At 43.3% G+C, this 26,856-nt stretch overlaps 1 protein-coding gene across 1 annotated transcript in view; it reads right to left on the bottom strand.

Annotated features, from left to right (window-relative positions):
• Window positions 1-26,856, bottom strand: part of LOC310713851 (uncharacterized protein) — a 50,701-nt gene that overhangs the window by 16,903 nt on the left and 6,942 nt on the right. Inside the window, exons 5-15 of the mRNA XM_083518416.1 lie at window positions 26,250-26,384; window positions 25,925-26,042; window positions 23,489-23,631; window positions 23,096-23,263; window positions 20,681-21,079; window positions 14,316-14,489; window positions 13,482-13,529; window positions 11,662-11,799; window positions 10,368-10,485; window positions 8,694-8,836; window positions 6,686-6,853 (exon numbers count right to left, since the gene is read on the bottom strand). Of these exons, the coding sequence (XP_083374542.1) occupies window positions 6,686-6,853; window positions 8,694-8,836; window positions 10,368-10,485; window positions 11,662-11,799; window positions 13,482-13,529; window positions 14,316-14,489; window positions 20,681-21,079; window positions 23,096-23,263; window positions 23,489-23,631; window positions 25,925-26,042; window positions 26,250-26,384 (1,752 nt within the window). The remainder of the gene's footprint in view (window positions 1-6,685; window positions 6,854-8,693; window positions 8,837-10,367; window positions 10,486-11,661; window positions 11,800-13,481; window positions 13,530-14,315; window positions 14,490-20,680; window positions 21,080-23,095; window positions 23,264-23,488; window positions 23,632-25,924; window positions 26,043-26,249; window positions 26,385-26,856) is intronic.

The raw sequence follows: 26,856 nt of genomic DNA on the forward strand, positions 1-26,856 counted from the left end.
AAGGATTTGCTGAACTAATTATGTGAACTGGAATACAGAAAAGGGGTGTGTGAGGAGGTCAGGAAATAAGTAAATGAAAGATAAGACATGAAAATATTGATTGTTTTTCCTTTTTTCTTTAACTTTCTTCTTTATTGTCTATGTATTTGGTTTTCGTATTTTTGTATCTTTTTTCTCTTATTATTGTTATGCTTTTTTATCTTTCTATCTACAATTTTGTAACATTTTATTGTCTGGAAAAGTTTAATAAATATCTTTAAAAAAATAAAAAATAAAATAATGTTTGAAGACTGGGAAAGGTTGTGGAGGAAAGGGGTCAAGTTCACTGCATGTACTGTTAGAGGGGGATTTTCCACTGGTGGCAGATGACAGAAGACTGTGACACCACGAGACCGGTGTAAAACCAAATCAAATAAGGACTTTATTTCAAAACAACAAACAGCAAAGCTTGTGGGTGTTTTTCCTGCAGGCAGAGTTCAAACTGCAGCTTTTCTCTTTTTGTAGCCATGGCCAGCTGCAACCAATGAGCCCAGAGCTCACAAAAACTGTTCTTAAAGGTACAAACATCTTTACTGTTTCTGTGCAGAATGTTTCTTTCCCAACATGTACAGTGTTAAAGGAAAATATTATGAAAATGATGTATAGATCAGTGTTTCCCAACCGGTGTTCCGCGGCACACTAGTGTGCCGCCGAACGTTGCCTTGTGTTCCGTGGGAGGGAGGCGGGCGAGTCGGGCGGCGAGAGGCGGGGCGGCGGCGGCGAGCACACGCGGGGCGGCGAGCGAGCTCCCTCCCACATCCCATCGCCGCTTGCTTCGGCCGGCCTACTGGAGGAAGGCGCGAAAACCTCGTGCATGCGCAGGCCTTCCGCCTGCGACAGCCCAGTAGGCCGGCCGAAGCGAGCAGCGATGTGGGAGGGAGGCGGGCGAGTCGGGCGGCGAGAGGCGGGGCGGTGGCGGCGAGGAGAGGCCGCCCAGCGCGGGGCTCTCGCCGTCTGCCTGCCTGGCTGCCTGCGAGCTCGGCAGGCAGCGCCTCTGTCCACAGCGCCCGCCTCGCTGCTCTCATTCCCTGCCCCTGCCAAAGCTCACCCAGCCAAGCCGCGCTCTCCTTCCTGCCTCGCTTTGCTGCCTCCTCCCCCCCCACCCCCAAAGCTTGGAGGTTCCCCGGCAGGAAGGAGGGAACTTAATCCTCTCCAAGGGCTGCGGAAAACAGACATGCAAATGGGGGCTTGCCAGCTCTTCAAGCGCCGCCGGCTTTCTTCGGGAATTACCGCCCGCCGAGCCCGGTAACGCTGACAGGCCGAGCCGCGGGGCTTGGCAGCGCAGCCGGCAGAGTGTGGGAAAGGGCGGACGCCACGCGCCGGGCAAGGCGAGACTCGGCGGGGAGGACACCGGCAGCAGCGCCCCCCCCCGAAACCCGCTCTGGGCAGGTAATTCACAGAGAGTGGACAGAAGGAAGCCTTAAAGGGCTTCAGCCTCCCAGAGTGGCGGGGAATAATAATAATAATAATAATAATAAAATTGACAGGTGGTGTTTTTCTAGGTGAGGGGGTGGGGACTGTAATAACAAAAAAATCAGCTGTATATCAACCGCTGTTTTGCAATGAGGAATTGCAAATAAGGAAGATCAAAAGGAGAATGTTTTTTTGGGGGGGACTCTCTTCCTCTTCCTCCTCTCGTTCTTGCTCCTCTTCCTGGCAAAAGGGCTGCTGAGACCCCTTCTCTCTTGGGTGCCGGTGGGTGCTGTGACGTTGACGCTGCTGTGGCAAGTGCCTTTACTTAGCAGAGTTTATTCCCCTTTACACAGGAGGGGAGGGGAAATAATTGAAACTTACACTTTCGTGCGTCCCTCCCGGCGCGACGCTGCGCGCTGACGTCACGGGGCTGTAATGGTGGTGTGCCTCGAGATTTTTTTCATCAAACAAGTGTGCCTTTGCCCAAAAAAGGTTGGGAAACACTGACCTAGTGCAGTGTTTCCGAACCGGTGTTCCGCGAGACTAGTGTGCCGCGAGACGTTGCCTGGTGTGCCGTGGGAGGGAGGCGGGCGAGTCGGGCGGCGAGAGGCGGGGTGGCGGCGGCAAGGAGAGGCCGCCCAGCGCGGGGCTCTCGCCATCTGCCTGCCTGGCTGCCTGCGTGGCGCTGACGTCACGGGGCTGTAACATGACAGCCCTGCGACTCGAGGCATGTGGGGCTGCAGGAGGCCGGGGGCAGGTGGGGGCGGGGCTTTCACCCTCCTCAGCCTCCTCTCTGACAGGGCAGATTATATGCTTCCTGCTCACTTTAGGGTAGAAAAGGAGCTGGTGACAAAGGTAATTAGCGCCCCGTTCCCTCCGCCTGCCAAGTTGCTCTCAAGTGCCGGGAAGCACCATTGCCCAAGGAGCAGATTCCCCCACGCACTGCAAAAGCGACAACAAGCTGCGGGGCTCAGACAGCCCTCCACTGCCCCTTTCCCTACACGGCTTCCATGGGGCTGGAGGGAAGGGTTTGTTTGTTTGTTTTTAAGTGAAGGGGAGATCGTAGGCGGAAGTGTCGCGGATCCCATGCCTCACATTTGCAGAAACGAGTCCCTCTCTCGAGCTTCCCTATCGGTCCGCAGCCTGCTTCCTCTCGGCTATTATTTTCCCCAGACGAGATGCAAAGAGACCCGTTTCTCTTCCTCTGTGTAGGGCTCTGGGGCAGAAGTCCAGTGAGCAGGGGGGCCCTGGGGTGCAGCCAGCCAGAATCACCACATTTCGAAGGAAGTCCAGTACTGTAATGCACACGACCGTCTAAAGCCGGCGTGGAAAACCACTAAATCCAGAGTTTCACGTGTACCGTCAAGCGCACTATTCCTAGTGAATCTTAAGCCCCTTTCGAGCGCTCTGTAAACGAGTTAACTAAACCAGTGGGAGGAGACTGCGGGGGCGAGCCCCTAAGCCCCGCCCCCCGTCGTCACGCCTCTTGCCCTCCACGGGCTGCTGTTTGAAGCTGGGCGTTTCCCTGCGTTCTTTTTAGTACGTTGATTTCTCCAGGGTTGCAAAACGCGTGCTGAAATATAAAACCCCAATATATATATATGGGGGTGGGGTGGGGAACCCAAGCAACCAGTGAAGAAATGCCAAAGCAGCTCTCTAAGCTGAGAATGGGCAGCAGATGAGGTTCAATGTAAGCATAAAGCGATGCGTTCTGGAAAGCCTTCACATATGCAGTGGCAGGTCCTGAACTGGCAGTGATTTTCCAAGGAAAGATCTTGCGGTCATGGTTGCTCGCTCAATGAAAGCATTTACATCAAAGCTGAATGCACACCATTAAAGCACATTTAATGCTACAGTTCCCGGCACTCTTAACAAACATCAACTCCCAAGATTCTTGGGAGGGGGGAAAGTGCTTAAAATGTGTTTTAAGTGCGTGATGTGGGCGCAGTCTCAGTGTGCACACGGCGCGGGGGGGGGGGGGAGAGGCAAATTTAATGAGAAGGCTGTTAAAGAGAACTGGAAAAGGTGTAGGAAGGTATACACAAGAATAATGCAGCTTTAGAAGAAGAAGATATGAATAGCATATAAGACTACTTAATAAAATGTGTTGTGTGAAGAAAAGAATGTATAGACTATAGAGAGAATCATCTCCTTCACAAGACTCATAATTTGATTAAGTTATGTCAGTGTAACGTGCCCCACATAGGCACACGCGGGGCGGCGAGCGAGCTCCCTCCCACATCCCATCGCCGCTCGCTTCGGCCAGCCTACTGGGCTGTCGCAGGCGGAAGGCCTGCGCATGCGCGAGGTTTTCGCGCCTTCGGGATTCCCTTCACGCCTTCCTCCTCCCGGGTCCTTGAGAGCGCGGGAAGCAGCAGCGCGAGACCGGCGTTGAGCCTGGTAGGCATTGCGCTTGCCAAGGCAGTCATTTGGGAAATGAAAACTTGCAAAGCAAGCAACCAGTTCAATCTGAAGTACGTGTATGCTTAATATCCTGTATCTGAAACCTGTTCTGCCCCCTCCCCCACACTTGGTGCCATTTTCATCTACACATGCAGCAGAGTAAGTTGACCCAGAATAGTACCAATTCAGATGGCAGATGGGAGAATGACAGTGCTGAATGCTTTCCCATGTAGAACAGTCCCTGCAAATAAAAACCTAGCATATTTGGAAGAGGGATGCTAGCCTAACCATTACCTTCTATGCTGTTACTATTTTTAAATTTTTTTTTACATAAGTAAAAAGTGACCTTTCCCCATCTGGCATGGTGGTGTGCCTCGAGATTTTTTTCATGAAACAAATGTGCCTTTGCCCAAAAAAGGTTGGGAAACACTGGTATAGATGGTATTTAACCCCTGTAAAATTAGCAAAGATATATCACAATAGTGATAATCTATGTTGGAAAGGTAAAGAAAAAGAAGATACCTTTTATCATATGTGGTGGACCTGCCCCAAGGTGAAAGACTTCTGGGAGAAGATTTATAATGAATTGAAAAAAATGTTGAAATATACATTTATTAAGAAACCAGAGGCCTTTCTTCTTGGAACAACAGGTTTGGAATTGCCCAAGAAAGATGTTAGATTGTTTTTGTATGCCACAACTGCAGCTAGAATTTTGTTAGCCAAGAATTGGAAAACACAAGAAGTGCCAACACTGGAGGAATGGCAGATGATGGACTTTGCGGAGCTAGCCGACCTCATCGGAAGAGTCCGCGACCAGAAGGAGGAGGAGCACCAGGAGGAATGGAGGAAATTCAAAGACTATTTAGTTAAATATGCTAAGATAATTTAAATAGGAATACCTGCAAACACCAGATAGGCTTAGGATTTAAATATGTGATGTTATAGAATAACATGTTTAAATTTAATATGAAAAGAAAGAAAGACATTAATTGATTAAGTAAATTGCATGAGAAATTTGTTTTGGAAAACTGTTACAATGATATATTTTTAAACTCAACCAGGGGGATTCGAGGAAGTCATGTAACAATGTTATTAAGAATGGAATAATTACAGTTAGGATTTATGTTTGTTTGTTTGTTTATAAATTTTGGAAAATCAATAAAAATTTTGAATAAAATAAAATAAAAGGCATTTCCAAGCTTGAAGAGCCCATAGTGCTTTCACCACCCCACTCTACCCCCAAATCTGGCCACTGTATCTGTAACTTGTCTGCATCTGCTCTTGTCACTGCTAAATACATAAGGTTACTGCATGTTATTTTCTTTCGTTTTTCTTTTAAAATTAGGTGATTATGCTCACAATGCAACAAGCCCTTCTATGCTGACTCATATACAGTTGTACCTTGGAAGTCGAATGGAATCCATTCCAGAAGTCCGTTCGACTTCCAAAACATTCGCAAACCAAAACACAGCTTCTGATTGGCTGCGGGAAGCTCCTGCAGCCAATCAGAAGCCACAGAAGCCCCGTCGGACATTCAGCTTCCAAAAGAACATTCGCAAACCAGAACAATCACCTCTGAGTTTGCGACATTTGGGAGCCAAAAGATCCGAGTTCCAGGGCGTTTGGGATCCAAGGTACAACTGTATGCACTTGAGATTAAGCCCCACTGATCACAATGGGAGTTACTTCTGAGTAAACAAGCAAAAAATTGTACTTTCGTGGACTTGGGCTAGCCTGTGGTTTATAAGGCTCCATCACATTCACACCTTACATTTAAAGCACATGGCTCCCCCACAAAGAAACCTGGGAACTGTAGTTCATTAAGAGTGCAGGGAACTGTTGCTCTTTGGGGAATAACCTGCAGTTCCCAGGATCCTTTGGGGGGAGTCATGTAGTGATCAGGTGGGATTGTTATGAGGAATTATAACAATAGAGTAAGCCATCTGTGTCAGCAATGAAAGCATTGCGTTGACTGGGTTTAAACTATTTTGATATGTTTTTTGATCAATCCACACCTCTGCACCCCTGTTCCATTTCTCTGGCTTGACAAGTCACGTACACAGCCAGGTGCCAGGTGCTGCATCATGCATCCTGGGCTGTGGAAGATAGTGGGCAGCTTCTTTGAAGTAGCCTTTCCAATATGTTAATCTCAGGATGTTGATCTTAGGGTCCGGAAATAGTTTCACAGGAAGGTGATAAAGATGCTTATCTCCTTGCCATCCTTCCATCCTCTCCTGTTTACTCCTGTTTGTGATCTCCGGAGTTTCTCTAGTCCTCTTTTATTTACTCTCAGATTATGTATGCATGCTCAGAGTAGTCTTTGTAGTTAAAAGAATTTCTTTTGATCTGACTTTGTCCCCACATGGGGTTTGTTGAAATGCTCAGAAGAAATCTGATTGGTTCTTACGAACACTCTGTAAAAAGTTCTTTTGTGAATAAAACGACATGGGCTGGAGGGTGGAGATAAATATTATTATATGCACCCTTCCCAGAGTCTTGCTGGTTCAAGTCTCTGTGCGTACTCTTATTAATCAGTGTTCAATCCTTCCTTTACTTTCAGAATGCCTCAAAGTCATGTGCTTTAAATGTATGGACAATGCGGGAAAAATCAGACAATGTTTTGTGCATCTATCTCTGTTTATATAAATCAGGGGTGAGGAAATTGTGGTCCTCTATGTGCTAGTGAACTACAACCCCCCCACCCCATCATCTCTGTCCAAATGTTGTCCGGGAACATTTTGGAGGCTCACAGATTTCCCCACCCCTGATTTATTTAGGGATGAAATGAAATGTCTAACAGTCTCTGGAGACATGAAAGCAAGTGTTTTACCATTTCCAGACCAGTCGACTCATCTTCGATGTCGTCTGGAAGCATGATGAACATGCTGACATCATTGTTCTCATATGGGAGCTCAAGAATACGAACCCTCAGGATATCAATGTAGAAGGTTGGCAATGTACCTTTTAGAAACATCATTTGCACAGGCTTTGACTGGGTCTGTAATAAAAAACACATGCGATCCTTTTCCCAACTGAAATGAACTGCCATTCAGATGTGTCAGAGACCAAGAAGCTTGAAGCATTAAAACTAAATAAAGGGCCTTTCTCTCTCAAACACGGGCAACTTCCCACCCCACCCCTCATTACTTTTCTTGGGGGGGGTTGTTATGAGAATGGGAACAATGGAATAGTGTTGTTTCCACCAGCGAGCAGCACTGAAAAGCTAAAAACAAGCACTCGTATCTAAACCTGGGGCAGATCTACACACATGGTTTTTAATGTTAAGGAATGGTTTTCCTAACGTATTTGGACACATGACACTCTACTTTTTTATGTTCATAATGTTTTATTAAAAATGGGACACCAGGTGGCACTACAGAACAACCAGCAGTAGAGAGACAGTGTTTTGATGGGGGGGGGGGGGACAAAGGTAAGAAACACTTTGATTTACAAGTATGCCCTGTTTTAGAATGATGTACCTGGTATCATTCTAATTACATTAAACAGGGCGATGTAGATCTAGCCCTGGGCAATCTGAGGTGGCTTTAGATTAGTCCAAAAGGTGCAGAGGGAGTGTGGTTGAGTGGGTGACATCAGGGTTTTCTGCCGCACTGGTAATTCTTTGGATAGCAATGGGAGCAGCTGCTGGTGCACATGTGATAGGAATTTTATGGTCTTAGATATATGGTAATATTCATAACTGCACATACATAGATCAACACAGGAAGACCAACCTGGAACCATTTTGATTCCTAAACTGACCAAATCCTTTCTCTGCAAGGTTAAACTGGATAAGCCTCCCCATTGTCTCTTTCCTCACAAATCCTGTCTCAAGGATATGTCTGTTTGAATAAGGTGTGAGCTTGTGACCTGGCCCAGGAAATAAGTATTTTACCACTACAAAAGAATGGCCAGGCTCCCCAGGCAATCCAATCAAGTAACTTGCCAGACAGGAGATAAACAAGGACAAGAGAAAAACAACATAAAAATTTCTGTGATGTAGGTGGGATGTATCTGAGGGGTGGTCTTAGGTTACACCCCTTCTGTGATGTATGCATAATGTTTCTGGGGGTGGTCTTGAGCTAGAGGATGGGAATTTCAAAAGTCTTTATAAGCCCTTGCACGACATTTTGGGGGGTCCTCTTCCTCTCCTGCGTGTGAGGGGAGCACCCTGTTGCAACAGATCAATAAAGATCAGGCTTACTAGCTGCTTTGCTTCTCAATATTCTCTGGTTGGCCTCTGTTATTTTCTCCTACCAATAGGGAACCTATGTAAGGACTCTATATGGGCTCTTGGATACCCCATAAGGGAAAAGGGCATATTTTTATTTACAACACAGTCCTTCTGTGTTTGAATCCTACTTGTTTCACTATATTTTGCTTTGCTCCTGGCCACTTTAATTCAGAGTGCTATATCATCACATGTTTATTCCCCCCCCAACCAAGTTTCACCATCATATTAGTAGCAATTAAGGTAGGCATAAGTCACAATGCCAGATTTAAGCAGAATTCATTACAGTAGCAACTTTGTAAGTTTAATAAGAATAAAGCCACAATCTAAAACACGCTTTACCTGGGAGCAAGCCCTCATTGAAATCAGTAGGACTTACGTCTGGATAGACATGTTTAGAATTGCACTGTAGCTTTTCAAGAGATACACTCAATTAACGACAACACTTTCAAACCAAGAATAAACCCACAATTCTCTTTCTTAATATAAACATTTAGTGGTTTTCCTTGTGCACAGAGCTCTGAATAATTTTACAGAGAATTGATACCAGCAGAATGTGTCATATTCATGGAAAAACACACCTTTTATTTTATTAACACCTGCGTACCTTACTCAGTCTGAAAGGCTTCTCAGTAGTGTTTGCTTTCTCAAATCTTTTCTCCCACTTTCCTTTGAAGTAAATGGCATTTACTATGACCAGTGCTGTTTGAGCCCCAACCGAATCTTTAGGCAGAAGATTCTTGATTTTGTCTTTTGGAAAACAGAAGGGTGTTGTTAATGTATTGGCATCCCAGTGTTGCTATACAAATAGGATATGGCTCTAAAAGGAATGGTGTTGTTCTGAGTCAAGCCTAGGAGTCGCTCATCTGAACTCTTTCCCAGTTCTTCTATAAATCTCACGACTGCTTTCCCCATGACTTGTGGGGTGCTTCAGGTGAAATGGAAAAGTGAATTTCTGTCATTAAAGCACCTTGCTTTTCCCAGACCCAGGCTCTAGCTGGCTGATTCACCTGCATGAATATTACTTGGAGCTGTAAAGGGGAAGCAGCTAGCATGATGGGAACCATTAAGCCATGGGAACCATTAAGCCATGATGGGAACCATTAAGCCATTACAGGGAGAAACTAAATAGAACAAATGGATTTCAATATTTAAGCAGCTAGGGATTGCACATTATGCCCAGAAAGTCACTTCTTCTTTTTTTCAAAACTCAGAAAAATGTGTGAGTTCCTCAAATACATTTACATTGGAATTGCACATGGTTTCCTGTACAAATGGGACGATTTGGATGTAGAACTAGCTTTAGCAAACCTCAGTTTCATGCGCTTTCCTTGCCCCCGGTGTACCTCCAAGGAGGAGTTAAGAAGCTTTTATTTAGATTACTGCAACTTGCTGTATCAACTAAACTCAGACAAGCAGAGATCTTTAGTTGAAACATAAACTGCACTTTTTGAAGCTGACTTGTTTCAGCTGACGATAGTTAAGATTAACCATGGTTCAGGGTTTGGCTAACACACTAACCCACGGTTAATCCCAATTGGAAGTGCAAGCTTCTGATCTCACAGGTGCATCAGAGAAGATGGGGGTGGACAAACCAGGGCCGCCTTACCCATAGGCGCTAGGGTACCCGGACGCTGGGCTCTCAGGGGCGCCAGGCCGAGAGTCTGGGGCCCAAGAGTTGAGTCCGGGGAAGAGCCCGCCCGTCAGTTGGAGCACTGCGGCGGGCTCTTCTGCTGCGCACGGCTCTGCGCTGCAAGTTCGGGGGCAACCGGACCAACAAGATGCTGAGGCGGCTGGCTGGCTCCGCCCTCCTGTGCGCCTGGGACTGGGCAACCTGTGGGGGCATCGGGCGGATCTTTGCACCCTGGTGCCGCATATGCTTAAGACAGCCCTGGGACAAACCCAAGATTTGCTGTAGCCCTTTCTCATAACGCTCATCAAGGGTATCCTCCAGATGTTTAAGATTAAAACACATGTCATCCCTGACCACTGGACATGCTGTCTAGAGGTGATGAAGCATTTTCAGGGTACCAGAACTGGGCCATTCTATCCCTCTATAGAAATCAGAATCCAGTTTTCAAGCCTGGAGATACGGTGGATTTTGTAAATCTTTAATTAACTTTAAAACTGTTTTCTCTGCTTTTCTTGTAGCTTAGGGTTTATTCCCTTGACTGCCTAAGTGGTTCTAAGGACATTAAGACTCAAGGACATTCTGGAACTGAGCATTCAGTGGAGTAATACTTGGAATTACAGTCTGCAGTGGCTGAATAAATAAGCTTACTGTCAGTTTGTTTTTCAACCCAAACGTTGATCTGGTCTCTGACTTGTTTTGCAGCATTCAAAAAATCAACCGGTTGTAGTTCTGCATGATAGTACTTCTTAGTGAGCTGAAGGTACTCCTGAAAATTATTGGGGCAAAAATATAAATTGTTATGAGTTTCTCTCTTTTGTGGGGAAGGGGGAAGGGGGAGGTAGGTTGCATGCAGAGACCCTTCTAACCCCTGGATCCAGAAAGTGTCAAAATAGAAGACAGCTTTCTATTAAGGTGATAGCCTGGGTGATGGGTCATTGGGGGAACAAAGGAAATGGATTTGGGTGAAGCAGCAAAGGGGTGCCCACCGCTGTCCCTCAACTGGCTGGTAGAAAAAGACAAAGATGAGAGCTGAGAGTCTGCAGTGATGTGGGCCAGATATAAACCAGCAAGCTGAGAGAATGCGGAGAGACAATACCAATGTTTGATTTTGGTTTGAATTTAAGGCAGAAGTTTTATACAATCTGAAGAGAAACCAAAATGTCTAAGGTTGCGGCTATGAGAAAAACATGACCCATTGGTGTAGCTGTCAACTTTTCCCTTTTCTTGGAAGGAATCCTATTCGGAATAAGGGAATTTCCCTTAAAAAAAGGAAAAAGTTGACAGCTATGCCCATGGGGTGTTGATGCTGTGAACCCCTCCATTTTAGGCTAAGGTTGCAATATGTGTAAATAAACCATATATCATAAAGACGCCACAGTCTGTGCAGTGCCTCATTTCCAAAGGTAACACAACCCCTGGAATCTCCAGAATCTCACACCGCTCAGAGATTGGGGTGGTGTGCAATCCACATATGGATTCACCACAGAGCAGGATATCAGACTGCAGTGGAAACTCAGGTTAGAATCCGGACTCATTTGTGGCTGCTACTCATTGTCTTTGGAAAGCCCAACCTACTTTACAGAATGGTTGTAAACACAAAAAATGAATAAATCCATATATATCATTCTGAGATCCTTGTAAGAAAAGCAGGATACAAACATGCTGAATAAAAGCAAATGTTTAAATTGGCGTCGTGAAATTATTACTGTGAAAAACAGATCTAGAAATAAGCACCACACAAAAAAATGTATATTAAATTTAATAATGATCACCCTCTAGCTCAGTATTATTGCATCATATACCACATACAACACTTTCAGTTTTTTTTAGCACCATATTATCTAATTATACTGTGTGGAAGTAATCTTTGTGATTAGAACTATATTTTTATATATGTAACTATTTTCAAATGAAACATGGCGGCTTAGTATAAAATACTCACGCTGTTAAAATCGAAAGTCTTTTCTCCATATACTCTATTAGCAGTTTTCAGCAGGTAGGTGTTATTGGGTTGGTTGATTTTAGAAATCAGTTCCTGGAATTGACTGTTGATGGTTTCATCTTTACTGAGTCCTGGTTCCTTTACAGGGAGACACCATTGCATATAAAAATCTCAGTTGCATTAGAGTCAATGGTACTGCATAGGTAGATAACAATTCCAAATAGTCGTACCTTGAAAGTCAAACGGAATCCATTCTGGAAGTCCATTTGGCTTCCAAAATGTTTGGAAACCAAAGCCCGGCTTCTGATTGGCTGCAGGAGACTCCTGCAGCCAATCGGAAGCCGCAGAAGCCCCGTTGGATGTTCCTCTTCCAAAAGAACATTCGAAAACCGGAACACTCACTTTCGGGTTTTGATCATTCAGGAACTGATTTGTTCAGGTGTTTAAGATCCAAGGTATGACTGTAGCAGTTTAGTTGGGGGTGGGGATTTGCCAGGGGAAAATTGAATGATTGCCATTTGTGATTAATTTAGTCTAAGAATCAGCAACTGGAGGCTCTAGGGCCAAATCCAGCCTTGCTTGACATCATTTTAGGGTAAATAGTGTGAAGGTCTGCCTCACCATCCATATCTTGTTCAGAATGACAATCATGCAAAACTAGTTGCTGCCCAGAGTTTAGCTTTTCTCTTCCATCCTCCTTTGGAAAATGACTAAACTTTAGCATGCTCAATGCAATAATTTATATTATGTTCTAATTAACATATGTTATGTTTTATGTTATGTTTTATGTTATGTTGTTATGTTATGTTATGTTATGTTATGTTATGTTATGTTATGTTATGTTATGTTATGTTATGTTATGTTATGTTATGTTATGTTATGTTATGTTATGTTATGTTATGTTATGTTATGTTATGTTATGTTATGTTATATGTTATGTTATATATTATGTTCTGCTTGAACTGGTTATGTTGTACGGATGCCTGATTATCATCTTCCAGAAGAACTATTTCATTCCAAACTTAAAAATGGAAAGTGCATTTGTTGCTGGTGGTCAACAAGAGGTTTAAAGACTCACTCAAGGCAAATCTTTGTTAAAATGTAATATAAACACCGATAATTGGGAAACACTGGCCTGCAAGCGCTCCAATTGGAGAACAGCCTTTACCAAAGGTGTCATGGGCTTTGAAGACACTCCAACTCAGGATGCAAGGGAGAAACATGCAAAGAAGAAGGCACATTTGGCAAACCCTCACCATGATCAGCTCCCGCCCAGAAACCTATGTCCCTACTGTGGAAGGACATGTGGATCCAGAATTGGCCTCCACAGTCACTTACGGAATCACTGCTAAGATAAGGTTACCAGACATCCCCATTTCCCGGGAACAGTCCCCAGATTTACAGATCAGTCCCCTGACAAAATCCACTGAATTTGACTGAAGTTGAAAAGTGTCCCCAGAGTCATTGGAAAAATACCTGGTAACCTTATGCTAAGACTGCGTTCATGGGAGACAATCTTACTCAGTTACAAGTGATTGCCAAAGAAGAAGATGGAGAAATTTAATTTTATTTGCATTTGAATGAGAAGCTACCTAACTCCCACTTGTCCAACCAATATGCTAACCTGAACACAGCTATCCTTCAAAATGTCCACACCTCCAAATTTTGCAATGCAGCTCTTCAAAGTGTACAAAAACACAAATATTGGAGGGGTTGTAAATTTCATAGGACTGCTGCCTTACCAGTAAATCCCATGGAAGGCAACATAACTTGCTTCCAGAGTGTTTAGGATTGCCAAACCTGTTATAGAATGATATTACCTGTGAAGGCCTTTCAGACTCTTCTGATGAGGCATTGAAACGAAGCACCTGTAAGCAGAGTCGTAAAGATTTATTTTTAAGATAATTACATAAAACAGATACATACAATAATTTCTTAGTAATTCAGCAATTGAACCTAGACTGATAAAATATTTACATGGCATTCAAGATTACGACCAGCTTGTTTTCAACACTGAAATGTTTTTCTCAAATCGTAGTTTTAATTCTGACAATTTCAAATTATAGTTTCATTTTCTTCTATGGCTAAGCTGTGGATTTGTTTGCACCTTCATGTTGACATTATTAGTATCAGTTGGTTATCTGGTTTCCCATCTTCCTCCTGTTCATGTACACAACAATGTTCTTCAGATCAGTGTTCTTCAATCTTGGGTCCCCAGATTCTGCTGGCCTACAAAACCCATCAACCCCCTAAAACTTAATCAATGGTTAAGGAAGATGGTAGTTGTAGTCCAATACAACGTTGCAATAAAGCACTTTAACAGATGGCGTATGTAGCAACAGCATTTATTGTACAGTGGTTCCCGAACGGCTTAGTTGTTAAACAAATCAGCTCCCGAATGCTGCAAACCTGGAAGTAAGTCTTCCGGTTTGTGAATGTTTTTTGGATGCCGAATATTCAACACAGTTTCCGCTTGAGTGCAGGAAGCTCCTGCAGCCAATCGGAAGCCGCGCCTTGGTTTTTTAATGGTTTCGGGAGTCGAACGGACTCCCAGAATGGATTAAGTTTGAGAACCAAGGTATCACCGTATTATATCTCCAAACTATGTGCAGGATTGAAATGTGCGGTGGTCGCAGACAAATTCAAGAGCCTACCTCAGCCATCTGGCTGGCAGTTCTACCTCTGGCTCCCATGTAGACCATGGCTAGAACAGATGTGATGCTCCAAGGAGAAAAGAAAATATTGCCTTCAGATGACTGGATCAGCTTTTTGTAAAGATCTAGAAGAAAGCTGCCGTTGGCTACTGAGAGGGAGTCCATTACTGCAACCTGTGAAAAATGCAATAGACAGGACAAATCATTGCTCTGACAAAAGAAGTGTTTTTCTTTTCGCACTTTCGTTAGTTTGTCCCAACGTTAGATGCTAAAGCATTCATGCAACTGGATAAAAAATAACCCCACCCCATACATTCCCAATCAATCCATGCGCTCTGTATATGTCACCTCATCCTAATGTTCTGTAAACCTCATTGAACTCTAGATTTGTTACCACACATAACTTGGCAATATTGGTGCCTTAGGGCCCAATTCTCTGTATGTTAACAAGGAAGAAAGGCTAGCTGTCTTCAGTGGGATTTTCTCCCAAACAATTTTTTAAGTTTGCAGCCCCAATGAAATATTATGTGCTGTGCCTGCAATTTGTATGTTCTTAATAAATTGCAAGTACATTTCCAACAAAGGAAGAATGGATACAAGAACGTATGGAATACGTATACAGAAACTTACTGGAAGAATAAGAAATCAAGACAACAAACTTTTTTATAAAAGAATGGAAATGGTTTATTGAGGATTTACAGATAAATTGTAAACGGATAAGAACATTGGCAGGGTTATTGGAATAACCTGCAGTTTTATGAGTATATAGTGGTACCTCGGTTTAAGAACAGTCCAGTTTAAGAACGATTTGGTTTACAAACTCTGCAAAACTGGAATTAGTGTCTTGGTTTGAGAACTTTACCTTGGTCTAAGAATGGAATCTGAATGGTGGAAGGGTACCGGCAGCAGGAGGCCTCATTAGAGAAAGCGCTCCTCGGTTTAAGAATGGTTTCACTTTAAGAACGGACTTCCAGAACGGATTTAGTTTGTAAACAGGTACTACTGTATATTTAAAAAAGATGAATAAAAAAGCAAATTGAGTTAATTTGGATATGCAGAAGATATTAAAAATAAATTTAAGGAACCACAGAAAGAAGGGGAAGGAAGTCAAGTTTTGAAATGTTAAAATGATTGTAAAATAAGCAAAATTGCAAGTTCAATGCAGTATACCTTAAGAGAGGTGAAGGAACATACCTGGTCTGTAATACATAGAATTACAGCGCATTAAGTTCATCAAGGAGGTTCTGAAGCAGTTAAAATCTTTCTTTTGTTTGGTGATGCAATGTGCAACCATATGTGTTACCACATCCTTTGAAAACCGCCTGAAAATAACTGTCTTGGTAGTTTCTGCCTGCTGTGTGCATGAAGAATGTAGTTGACCTGGGCCATGTGGCAAGACTTCCATGTTATTTATTAGCAATTACCAGCAACCTCTGGTGGTAGCACAGAGAACCTACACGGTGTGGATGATCCATATGGTAAGTTAGAGACACTTTCTCCTTTGCAGTTGCAGCCAGGGCCAGCCTGAGACATTTTTGCACCTGATGCAAACCACAAAATGGCACCCTCCCCCCCGCCAGGGAAGAAGGGGTGAGTGAAGATCTACATCAGGAACAAAGGGGAAATAAAGATCTACGTTGGGTTCTGCTGCCCTGCAGATCCTGCCGTCTGAGGCACCTTGCCTCACCTTGCCTCATGGGTGCAGCGTGGAGAAGTAGGGTACACAGAGCCTTGCAGTTGGTTCAGTGAGCTCAAGGTCCTTGTATTTTGCAATCTACTGAACAGCAACAGCCTCTCAAGTCGTTTGAGAAATTGTGTTGAGAGGCTAGTGAGAGTTGAAAAGCAGTATGTTGCAGATCATAAATAGCTGTTTGGTCCTATTTGGCACATATGTTTATCCGGGGAGCTGCAGTGGGGACCGACAGCCCTTACCTAGAATCCCCCTGCATCCCCCCAGAAAAAGCACTCTATCTGTCTATCTATCTATCATCTATCTATCTTTGTTCATTTGAAGTTTCACCTTTCTACTTATAATGCCCAAGGCATCCTGGTCACCCTATATCCTTGCCTAGCATTATCTACTTGACAAATGAAGGCACTGTTGCCAATTGTTTATGCACTTTTAATAAGCAAATTAAATCCTGCTCTTCCGTTATAAGCACAAGGAATATCTGACACTTGCAACGTTGCTTTTTTCACATTTATAGATAGCAATCTTTTGCCCTTTTCACCCAAGTTTAAGGTTTCGTGGCAAAACAAGTTATACAAGCTTAAAATGTCACAGTACCTGCAGCTGCTACACTTTTGGCGATTCCTCTGACAGGTTGTGGTGTTTGTGAAGACACAGTTCTGTAGCAATAAATGCAGAGCAACCTTCACTTCTCCTCTTTTATATCCTCCATTTCAACATCTTGCCCATCCTCTATCAACTGACAGCATTGTCTGCTGCGAAGCTGAAAGACTGTCAGCTACGTTGTATTATCAGAGCTATTACTAAACTATTTTATTTGTTATAAGAGCAGTGGAACGCGGGTGGCGCTGTGGGTAAAAGCCTCAGCGCCTAGGGCTTGCCAATCGAAAGGTCGGCGGTTCGAATCCCCGCAGTGGGGTGCGCTCCCGTTGCTTGGTCCCAGCGCCTGCCAACCTAGCAGTTCGAAAGCACCCCTGGGTGCAAGTAGATAAATAGGGACCGCTTACTGGCGGGAAGGTAAACAGCGTTTCTGTGAGCTGCGCTGGCTCGCCAGATGCAGCTTTGTCACGCTGGCCACGTGACCCAGAAGTGTCTTCAAACGGCGCTGGCCCCCGGCCTCTTGAGTGAGATGGGCGCACAACCCTAGAGTCTGTCAAGACTGGCCTGTACGGGCAGGGGTACCTTTACCTTTTACCTTTTTATAAGAGCAGTTCTGCATTAGTCTGAAAGAGGAAAAAGTTCTTCAAATAACACATTTAGAGATCAATCCTATAGCAAGATCTGCTGGAATGAGAGGGTTGGAATCTAGTGAATATCCAGTTGACCTGGGAGGTTCCTGGCACAGTCAGACTAAACCAGATTAGATCCCTCATCTTTGGCACAGTCAGAGAGATATGTCAACATATCTCCTCTATCCAAGTTCAGATGGGACAAAGCAAATCGTAAACTGGCATAAGGCTTGGGAAAGGGGCATTCTGGGCAGTGGCGTAGCGTGGGGGGTGCAGGGGGGCCGGGCGCACCGGGCGCAACATGGGGGGGCGCTTGCACTCGCAGCTCTCTGCCCCTACCTGGTTAGGGGGCGCAAATTACTTGCCTTGCCCCGGGTGCTGACAACCCACGCTACGCCACTGATTCTGGGGTTGGACCAGAGAGGGTGTGGTTAGGCTGGATCGTAAGCCCATTCAGGTCAGACCTGGAAATCCAGTGTAAATTAGGCTGGCGAAAAAGGTGGTATAACTCAAACACTATTTTAAGGACTGGTTTTCCCTCTGCCAGCCTTAGGCCTGCTCAGCCAGCAGTACTCCCACTACTGAACAGAGTTTGGATCCACTGTAAATTTACATCAGCTTAACTTATAGTGACTTGCTTTACACCAGTGTCTTGTGGATAGGATTGTTCACTTAGTTGGATCAAATGTAGGAATAGGATAGCAAGCTTTGGAATCTCATAGGTAAAGGTAAAGGGACCCCTGACCATTAGGTCCAGTTGTGGCTGACTCTGGGGTTGCGGCGCTCATCTCACTTTATTGGCCGAGGGAGCCGGTGTACAGCTTCCGGGTCATGTGGCCAGCAAGACTAAGCCGCTTCTGGCGAACCAGAGCAGCGCACGGAAATGCCGTTTACCTTCCCACCGGAGCGATACCTATTTATCTACTTGCACTTTGACGTGGTTTTGAACTGCTAGGTTGACAGGAGCAGGGACCGAGCAATGGGAGCTCACTCCGTTGCGGGGATTCGAACCGCTGATCTTCTGATCGGCAAGTCCTAGGCTCTGTGGTTTAACCCACAGTGCCACCCGCATTGGAATCTCATAGAACTCTTCTTTACTGCATGAAATATGGGAATTGGATAGCAAGCTTTGGAAGCTCATAGAACTCCTATTTACTGCATGGGAAATGGCTCCCTGCTATTCAAACCTTGTGTGCTATTTGCTTGCTGGTGCATCCCCCCCAATAATTTTGGGGGGCTGCCCCCCAGTGTTCCCTACTGTCGGGGCAGAGGAAGCTGAGTTGAGCCTGGCTTTAGTGACTGGCTCCACGTTATGCCATGGAAAATTGCATAGCGTGAGACAGGAAGAGCCCTCGGCCTCTGCATTCAGCTCCATCCCCTGGCTCCTCCTGAAACGTCATGTGACATCGCACGTTGCATGCCATGTGGGTGACGTCACCCATCCCCCTCGATCTTTGGTGCAAGTTGGCACCTCTGTGTACTGTAGTGGTTTGTATCACAAATTGGTCTGGCATTTCTGAATCTTTCATGAAAAGGAGAACCAGGCTCAACTTAGTTTGGTTTGTAAACACGTATGGAGTTAGGCAAGGGTTCAAGCTGCAAAACTAAGCAACCAGCAAGGTTTCCTAAGAGCCGAACTGAAAAGAGGGGAAGAGGATGGATGCAGGTTTCATTGGTGTGTTGTGGTTTCATCTCCCTCTTCTACACCATCCTCCTTTCAGGCATGACTTAGCTGAAAAGTGGCAAGGCTTGTCTCCAGTACAGTACCAACCTGCCATTTGGATCCACCATTTTGTTTCAATTCCCGCGTCTACCAGACATGAAACATTCTGCATTCCTGATGGTGTAGTAAAATTAATTTTATTTGCTATATTACATATTCTGTTTATATATGTACACAAACACATTTCAACATGGGGGGAAATGACAAGTGATCGCCACGCACAATATAAATTACAACCCTACATTTATGGTATTTAATGCAACATTTATACATGAATGCAATGCAATAAATCTTCTTCTTCTTTGTACACCTTTAGGCGCGAGGTGAAATCGTTCCTCTTCAACCAGGTGTTTAGCTGATTAATATCCCATAACATGGGTGGATCTACACGGGGGTGGGGGGGATGCTATAAATAAGTCAGAAATTAGATAGTTGTAACAAATGGGGGGGAACTATGGGAAATCATGTATACAAATTTCCTGCTTTCTGGCATCACCTGGTGTTGCATGTTTATAGAGCATTCAAATTGTTGTTTCTTTACTAATGTAGCCGAGTCCCAAGTTAAATATGTTTTTAGGAAAGGAGGGTTATTTTTTTGTTTTGTTTTTATTATGTACCTTATGTCACGAGTGCCAACTTGAATAAAATATTGGGGGGCAGGTAAGCCCTGCCCCACATAATCACATGATGTAGTACATGCACACCATTTTAATGGCAATGCTCTTTAACTTGGGGGGGGGCAGCACCTCAAATATTTTATTGGGGGGCTGAAGAGCCCTCGGCCCCAATGAGTTGGCTCCTATGCTTTGTGTTCTTTTATCTTGTATTTTTATGCTACGAACCGCTCTATTTTATTATACAAATTTAATAAAATAAATTTGAAAAATATATAATTACTAGGGTGCAAGTCCACTGACAGCCATGGGCTAGTTTTTGTTTTTCTCCTGTCAGCAAGTCTATTGTTGAAAAGCATTGCATCAAGGCCCTGTGTATACCAAACAATGCAATTTAGAAAAAGACATAGCAAAAAACCCAAGAACCCTAGAGACTATTTTATGCATGGTTTGAGAGTGAGTTGACTTGTTGCTGAGCACATGTCAGCTGTGGCCATATGCACTCCCCCGCAAGCATAAAGGAAAGTCAGGCAAGAACACCATATTTAGACATAGCTTTGGAAAACGGTGCCTCTGTTGTGCCACATTCCTGCTGCCGCAAGATCCTTCCTGTTTGCTAAGAGAAAGCTGAAATACTTTAAATTTCCCCCCCAAAATTTATTAGTTTTCTCTTATAACACATAGACAAAAACACAAAAGAAAAACATTACATTTGACACAACATAAAAACTTAACAATAATAAAAACCCATAAAATAAAAGATTTTCTTCTTCTTATTCCCTGGTGTATTTACATTGCTAAAAGACTTCCTCAACATCCTCCAATCTGGATTTCATCATATTACATATTTAGCAGTTCCCAATTTCATATTTATAACATCAGCATCTTCTTTCATTACAAACTTACTTCTGATTGTCATCCATAATAATCTTTATTATTAATCTTTTTCTATCCCTTAGCCTAATCTGTTACTTCTAGGGATTTCCTAATTATCTTATTTTACAGTAGATCACTAAATCTTCTTTAAATTTCTTCCAGTCTTCTTGTGTTTCCTCCTCTTTCTGGTCGCGGATTCTTCCAGTCATGTCGAAAGCTGAAATACTTTAAGGGCAACAGAATCTGCCCCAGAAGAGGAGGCTTTTGGTTTCGTTATGCCGGATGAAAAAGAGGAAAGGGTGGTCAGCTGCAAACAAAGTCGCACCCCCAGTACTTCGCCCATCTATAGTAGCACCTGTCGAAGCAGCAGCCTCTGTGCCCTCTTCGTTAATGTCAACAAAGCACTTGTGGAAAACTTGGGACAAAATCAGGTTCCTTTTTTCAGACATTGCTGTGAAATTGGCTTGGCCTACAGTGAAGGCGTCTGTTATCCCCATGCTGGTCAAAGCTGCCTTTAACTCATAGTGATCTTCTAACTGGGTCCTAGGAAGATAAACATTTGCTTCAATTTCTTCCATTTCTTCTGGGCTGGTCCACTTGGATAAGGCTTCATAAGTCAATTTATTTTCTAGCTGCAGACACAAAGAAAATCAAACTATCAGTAAGTTGGAAAAGTTATCCAGGTTTGCTAAATTAAATGTACAGCTGTGTTTGAATGTCGTTTTGGGGAATATACACTAAACTGACTGATGAACAGCAAAACACTGCAAGTATTATTATTTCTTGAAGTCCAGGCTAGTTTACAGAGCCTTTCAGCTATGATGCAATGCATTCTTCTAGCACTGAGTGCAATGTCAAAGGTTTTCAACAGTCAACACAGTATATCACAAGATGAAAAATACATGTCTGCAAAAAGAAGAGGTGGAATGGAACAGGATTTCCATCAACAAATATCTATGGTGTTATTAAAGCAGGATATGACTAATTCAGATGAGAAGCTAACACTTGAGCAAGCCCAACTGAATACAGTGGTACCTCAGTTTTCAATCGTAATCCGTTCTGGAAGACCATTCGAGTTCCGAAATGTTCGAAAACCGAAAACTCAATACAGAAGCCTCAAAATGGAAAACTCAATAGGGAAAACTCAAAACAGAAGCCGCGGGGCATGTTTGACTTCCGAAAAGTGTCTGAAAACCAAAGCATTTACTTCCAGGTTTACGGAGTTCAGAAACCAAAGCATTCATCAACGGAGACGTTAAAAAACTGAGGTACCACTGTATAAGTCATAATGCCAAGGAGTGGCATTTTAGTATAGTTGCTCAAGATAATTTGAAGAAGCAAAGAGCTTTTCCATTAAGAAGGAGAAAGAGGTTGGCTGGAGAGCTGTATACAGTACAATGGGATAGTCTTCAAAAACTTCACACACTCCCCTAGGTAGAGGCATTGATTGTTAAAAGACTCTGGGGATCGTAGCTCTCTGATTAGGGATTTGAACTTGAACTCCTAAGTTCAAGACAGGTACTGTATCCACTTCACCACGAGAACCTAAGCAGAGCTCATCAAGTCTAGAATCCTGTTCTCACAGTGGCTAATCAAATGTCTATGGGGAACCTGAAAGTAGGAAATGAGCCCACCTGTAATTCCCAACAACTTGTTTTCAATGGAAATAGTGCCTCCAAATGTGGTGGTGGTGCATAACTAGCATGGTTAGTAGTTACCGGTTGCCTTATCTCCCATAAATTAATTCAAACATCTTTTAAAGCTGAGACCATATAACACTAGTCCTGAAATCTACATTGGCTCCCAGTACATTTCCAAGCACAATTCAAAGTGTTGGTGCTGACCTTTAAAGCCCTAAATGGCCTCAGCCCAGTATACCTGAAGGAGCATCTCCACCCCCATCGTTCAGCCCGGACACTGAGGTCCAGCTCCGAGAACCTTCTGGCGGTTCCCTCATTGCAAGAAGTGAAACTACAGGGAACCAGGCAGAGGGCCTCCCATCAGATGTCAAAGAAATAAACAACTATCTGACTTTTAGAAGACATCTGAAGGCAGCCCTGTTTAGGGAAGTTTTTCATGTGTTCCTGATGTCTCTCCCAAATCTTCCAGCATTCTGATTCATTGGATCCCTCAGGTCGAAGTAATATGGGTGGAGGTTTCCCTTTCAACTTTCTCCACACAACACTGGCTGCCGAAATGATTACACACAATCTGTATTATTGGCCCAAACACACAAACGTCTGTTGAGAAATCAGCGTGCAACATCCATATACATCCATCACCTTTAGATGTGTAGAAATGTTCTTTGAATGTTATGAAAACACACTCATTTGCAAAACCTTCGGAAAGACAAGCTTTTTCTCTCAATGTTCTTGGGTTTTGGATAACTAGAAATGAATTTTCTCTTCTGAGTTTTGTGTGATTCCCCACATGGCATGATGAATGAACCCATTTTCAATACATCAAGGGTCATTTTCAATCAAGACAAAGTTCCAAATCCATATCTTTCTATATCCTAAGCAATTCAGTCATTTTCCTACAAAATATGCCAAAAGAAGCACTGTCTACACACACAGTGAATAACTGGAATAAAAATAAAAAAGCAACCCCCCTTTTAAAATATTCTAAATAGTACTACTTTTCTTTACCATTTCCAGGCCAGTGGTGTCATCAGTGATGTCATCAGGGAGGAGTATAAACATGCTGAGGTCATTGTTGACATATTGGAGCTCAAGAATCTGAGTCTTCACTTCTTTTATGTAGTTCCAATTGAAGTTACCGTGCTGGAACATCATCTTCACCGGCTTACTTGTTCGCTGCAATATGACAAATATGCTTTCATGTCCATGAGCCTTAAACTTCATGGGGGAACTGGGGGGAAATGCATTTTATATATGCTATTTGGAGAAGAGATCTCTCTCCCTTACATTACTTCACAGTGCACAACAAGGTACATGATACCACCATAGGCATGGCAATGGACTATAGTAGCTTGAAGTGCCTTATTGCCTTTTTTTATTCAGCAGTATGAAATTATTTACCTTGTTAAGTCTGAAGGGCTGCTGTGTTGTGTCTTGTTTCTTAAATGGCTTTGCCCAGTTTCCTCTGAAGTACAGTGCATTTACCAAGATCAGCTGGGTAAGCGAATCGATAGACCCCTCATTCAACAGATTCTGTATTTTACCTGGTTTGGGAGAAGAAATAGGAGAGAGAAAGAAGTCATCATATGTTTTGTCAGCTGCACACATCTGAAAAAGTGTAGGGTTTTCTTTAGATAACAAGAAATGTGACTTTACCTTAAAACTTTCTGTGGACTTGCCCCAACCTATCTTTCTAATGTTTTGCTAAATATACACATTTTTGCACAACATTTCCCACTACAAGAATGCATTTTCTATTTCACTAATATGTGTGTTTTTGCCAACCTAGCAGTTTGAAAGCATGTCAAAGTGCAAGTAGATAAATAGGTGGGAAGGTAAACGGCGTTTCCGTGCGCTGCTCTGGTTCGCCAGGTCGCTGGCCACATGACCTGGAAGCTGTACACCAGCTCCCTCGGCCAATAAAGCAAGATGAGCGCCGCAACCCCAGAGTCGGTCACGACTGGACCTAATGGTCAGGGGTCCCTTTACCTTTTTACAGTGGTACCTCGGGTTACATACACTTCAGGTTACAGACTCCGCTAACCCAGAAATAGCGCTCTGTAAAACTGCTCGGCTGAGGCAAGGGCAGCTGCACGCTCCTCAGCCAAGCAGCTTAAAGAAGCAGAGGAAGAAAGAAGCTGTAGTGGCACATCACCGATTCAGCTTGATCCTCCCTCTGCTGGGGCAGAGTGCAATGGCTGTTTCACCAGCGGTATATTGCTGGTGAAACCGGCACTGCTGTTGAGTCCTGCTGCCTCCAGCTCCCAGCTAGTTTCTTTGTCCTGTGGCATCTGAATATAGACTGCATTTTTAATCAAGGCATATATTGGCTTATATCTTGATCAGGTTCCTAAATTAAAGAGAGAGCTTAAAGATTTTCAAAAGTTTCATGCCAGGCAAGAAGGCCAGCTGTTTAAAGAACACAGGCAATGTTTTCCTCCTAGACAAGGGCCCCCCCTTGATTTATAGCAGAAAACAATTCTCAAAGTCGTAAAAAGGGAATTACAGGTTAAGAACAAGGTTACATAGACCAAACATAATTAGGAATGGGTAAATAGTAAAATAAAACCGTTAAACTTGAGCCACAGGACAAAAGGCCAAGAGCACATGGAAACAAAGCAACTGGCTGGAGAAGGGGGGGAGTGTAAACAGGGGAAGAGGCTTTTTTCCTATTTTATTTTGAGGCTGTAAACTGTTCCTTCCTACTGTTCCTTCCTTTTTACTTTGAGGAAGTTTAAATATGCTGGCTTAAATGTAATTATGCAAAGGATTTAAGAAATGCTAGATTTATCCTGAAATTAAGCCAGCCATCAGCCTAGCCCCCCCTGCCAGACAGGAGACGCCAATCGAGCACTTATGACAAATGGTTGTGAGGCCTTTGTTTAAAGACCTCCAAAAGGAGATATTTCATTGATGATGCATGAGAATATGAACCCAAGGTCTCTGACATCTGTTCAAGATAAAAATTTAAAATTATTAACCATTTGTTTTAGAAGGCAATAGGGCAAGGAGGGCAAGAGGTGAGCTGGTAATTAAGATTCCTTGTTGAGACACATGTAAGATATATTACTACTTATTTGTCATTTATAGATGTAACAATATATAGCTCTTTGTGTTCCATATAAGGACAGGAGGATATGGGTGTATCTTTTAGAATTGGTTATAGCAATCAGCCAATAGGAAATTCAACCAGGCTGATTGAACAGAGGCAGCCACAGGAGGAGCAAAGGGGGCTGGATTAAGGGAATATAAGTGCTGGCCATAATGGCAGGAGGCCAGGCCAGAGCTTGGTAACCATATACCACTGTGCCTCTCATTTATTTGTCTGACAAATAAATTATTATTTTAATTTCTCTGTTGCTGCGTTGAATATTTCATTCCAGCTAAGCGTTAACCACAAGCAGGGTGCTACAGTCCCTCAGCACACTGGGCACTGGAGACAGAGGGACTCAAGAGCAGTTATGGTTTCACCAACAATATACTGCTGAGTGAAGTTGTCATCACAGTCTGCACCCACATACCGGTCCTGGGCGATATATCAATATATCGCCCAGGCCTATAGCAGAGCAACCATTTTGTTTTTGTTTTTTCCAAAAAAATTATTGGTTTTCTCTTATAATACACAAACATAAACACAGAAAAGAACATTACATTTAACACAACATAAAAACTTAACAACAATAAAAATGCAAAAGATAAAATAAGATCCCCCCCCCCTTCTTATTCCCTGGTATATTTACATTGCTAGAAGACTTCCTCAACACCTTCCAATCTGAATTTCATCATAACACATAATTAGCAGTTCCTAATTTCGAGGAGAAGCCATTTTGAGCTCACCTTCTGTCTGGTGTTCAACCCAAGAATTGATCTCTTTTCTGACTTCTTCCGCAGCTTCTTGAAAGTTTACTGTTTGGGGCTCTGCATTATAGTATTTCTTCACTGACAATATGAATTCCTTAAAGGTAAAAAAAATACTCTTAAGGCATTGCAGCCATGCCAACGAGGGTGAAACCAAAGTTTACAGGATACTAAGATCATCCTACACACACAGAAGCAAATTAAAATTTTGAATACACTCCTATTGTTGTAATAGGCAGTTATTCCACGTTTTTATTAAATTCTCAACTCTGATCCCAGAGTCACATCTACAGGCTCCACTCACTTTTTGGAAAGGCACCAATTTGTCTGCATATAGCTGGTTGACGCTTCGAAGCAGAAAATGCTTTGTAGGTTTGTTGATTTCTTGACTAAGTTCCAGGAATCTTGAATGTATGTTGCTTGATGTTTGAGGAGAGGGCTTAAACAGAGAATTGCAACATTGATTAATCCCACATTCAGCCATTACCTCTTACTGCAGTTTGTTTTGTCCCCGCATTACCTCTCATTTATCCTCCTTAGGCCACACATTTATGTTAACCCGCATTGTCAACACATCTTGTCTCCTTTCCCCTTTCCCCTTTCCCGTGGTCAGAATTTGAAATTCACCATTCTCTGGATTTTGTGATTCACTTCTCCAACCAAAGAAGTGTTCATAGCAGCGGCAAATTTGCCTAAAATGCAGATATTAGTAAAAAATAATATCAGATGCATTGAGTGAGGGGAAATTGCCTGCAAAAAAAGTATGTGAGAGGCAAAACTGCATCGAAAAAGATGTATGTTAGGAGAATGCCAATGAGGCGGACTCATGAAAATCCCAAGCAGATGCAGAAATCTGGAGAACTTTATCAAAAAGTGGAAAAAATTAGAAACCAAAATTGATAGATTCTCCT

Source organism: Podarcis liolepis (genome assembly GCF_965112155.1).
Source record: "Podarcis liolepis genome assembly, chromosome: 8".
NCBI classification, from domain to species: domain Eukaryota; kingdom Metazoa; phylum Chordata; class Lepidosauria; order Squamata; family Lacertidae; genus Podarcis; species Podarcis liolepis.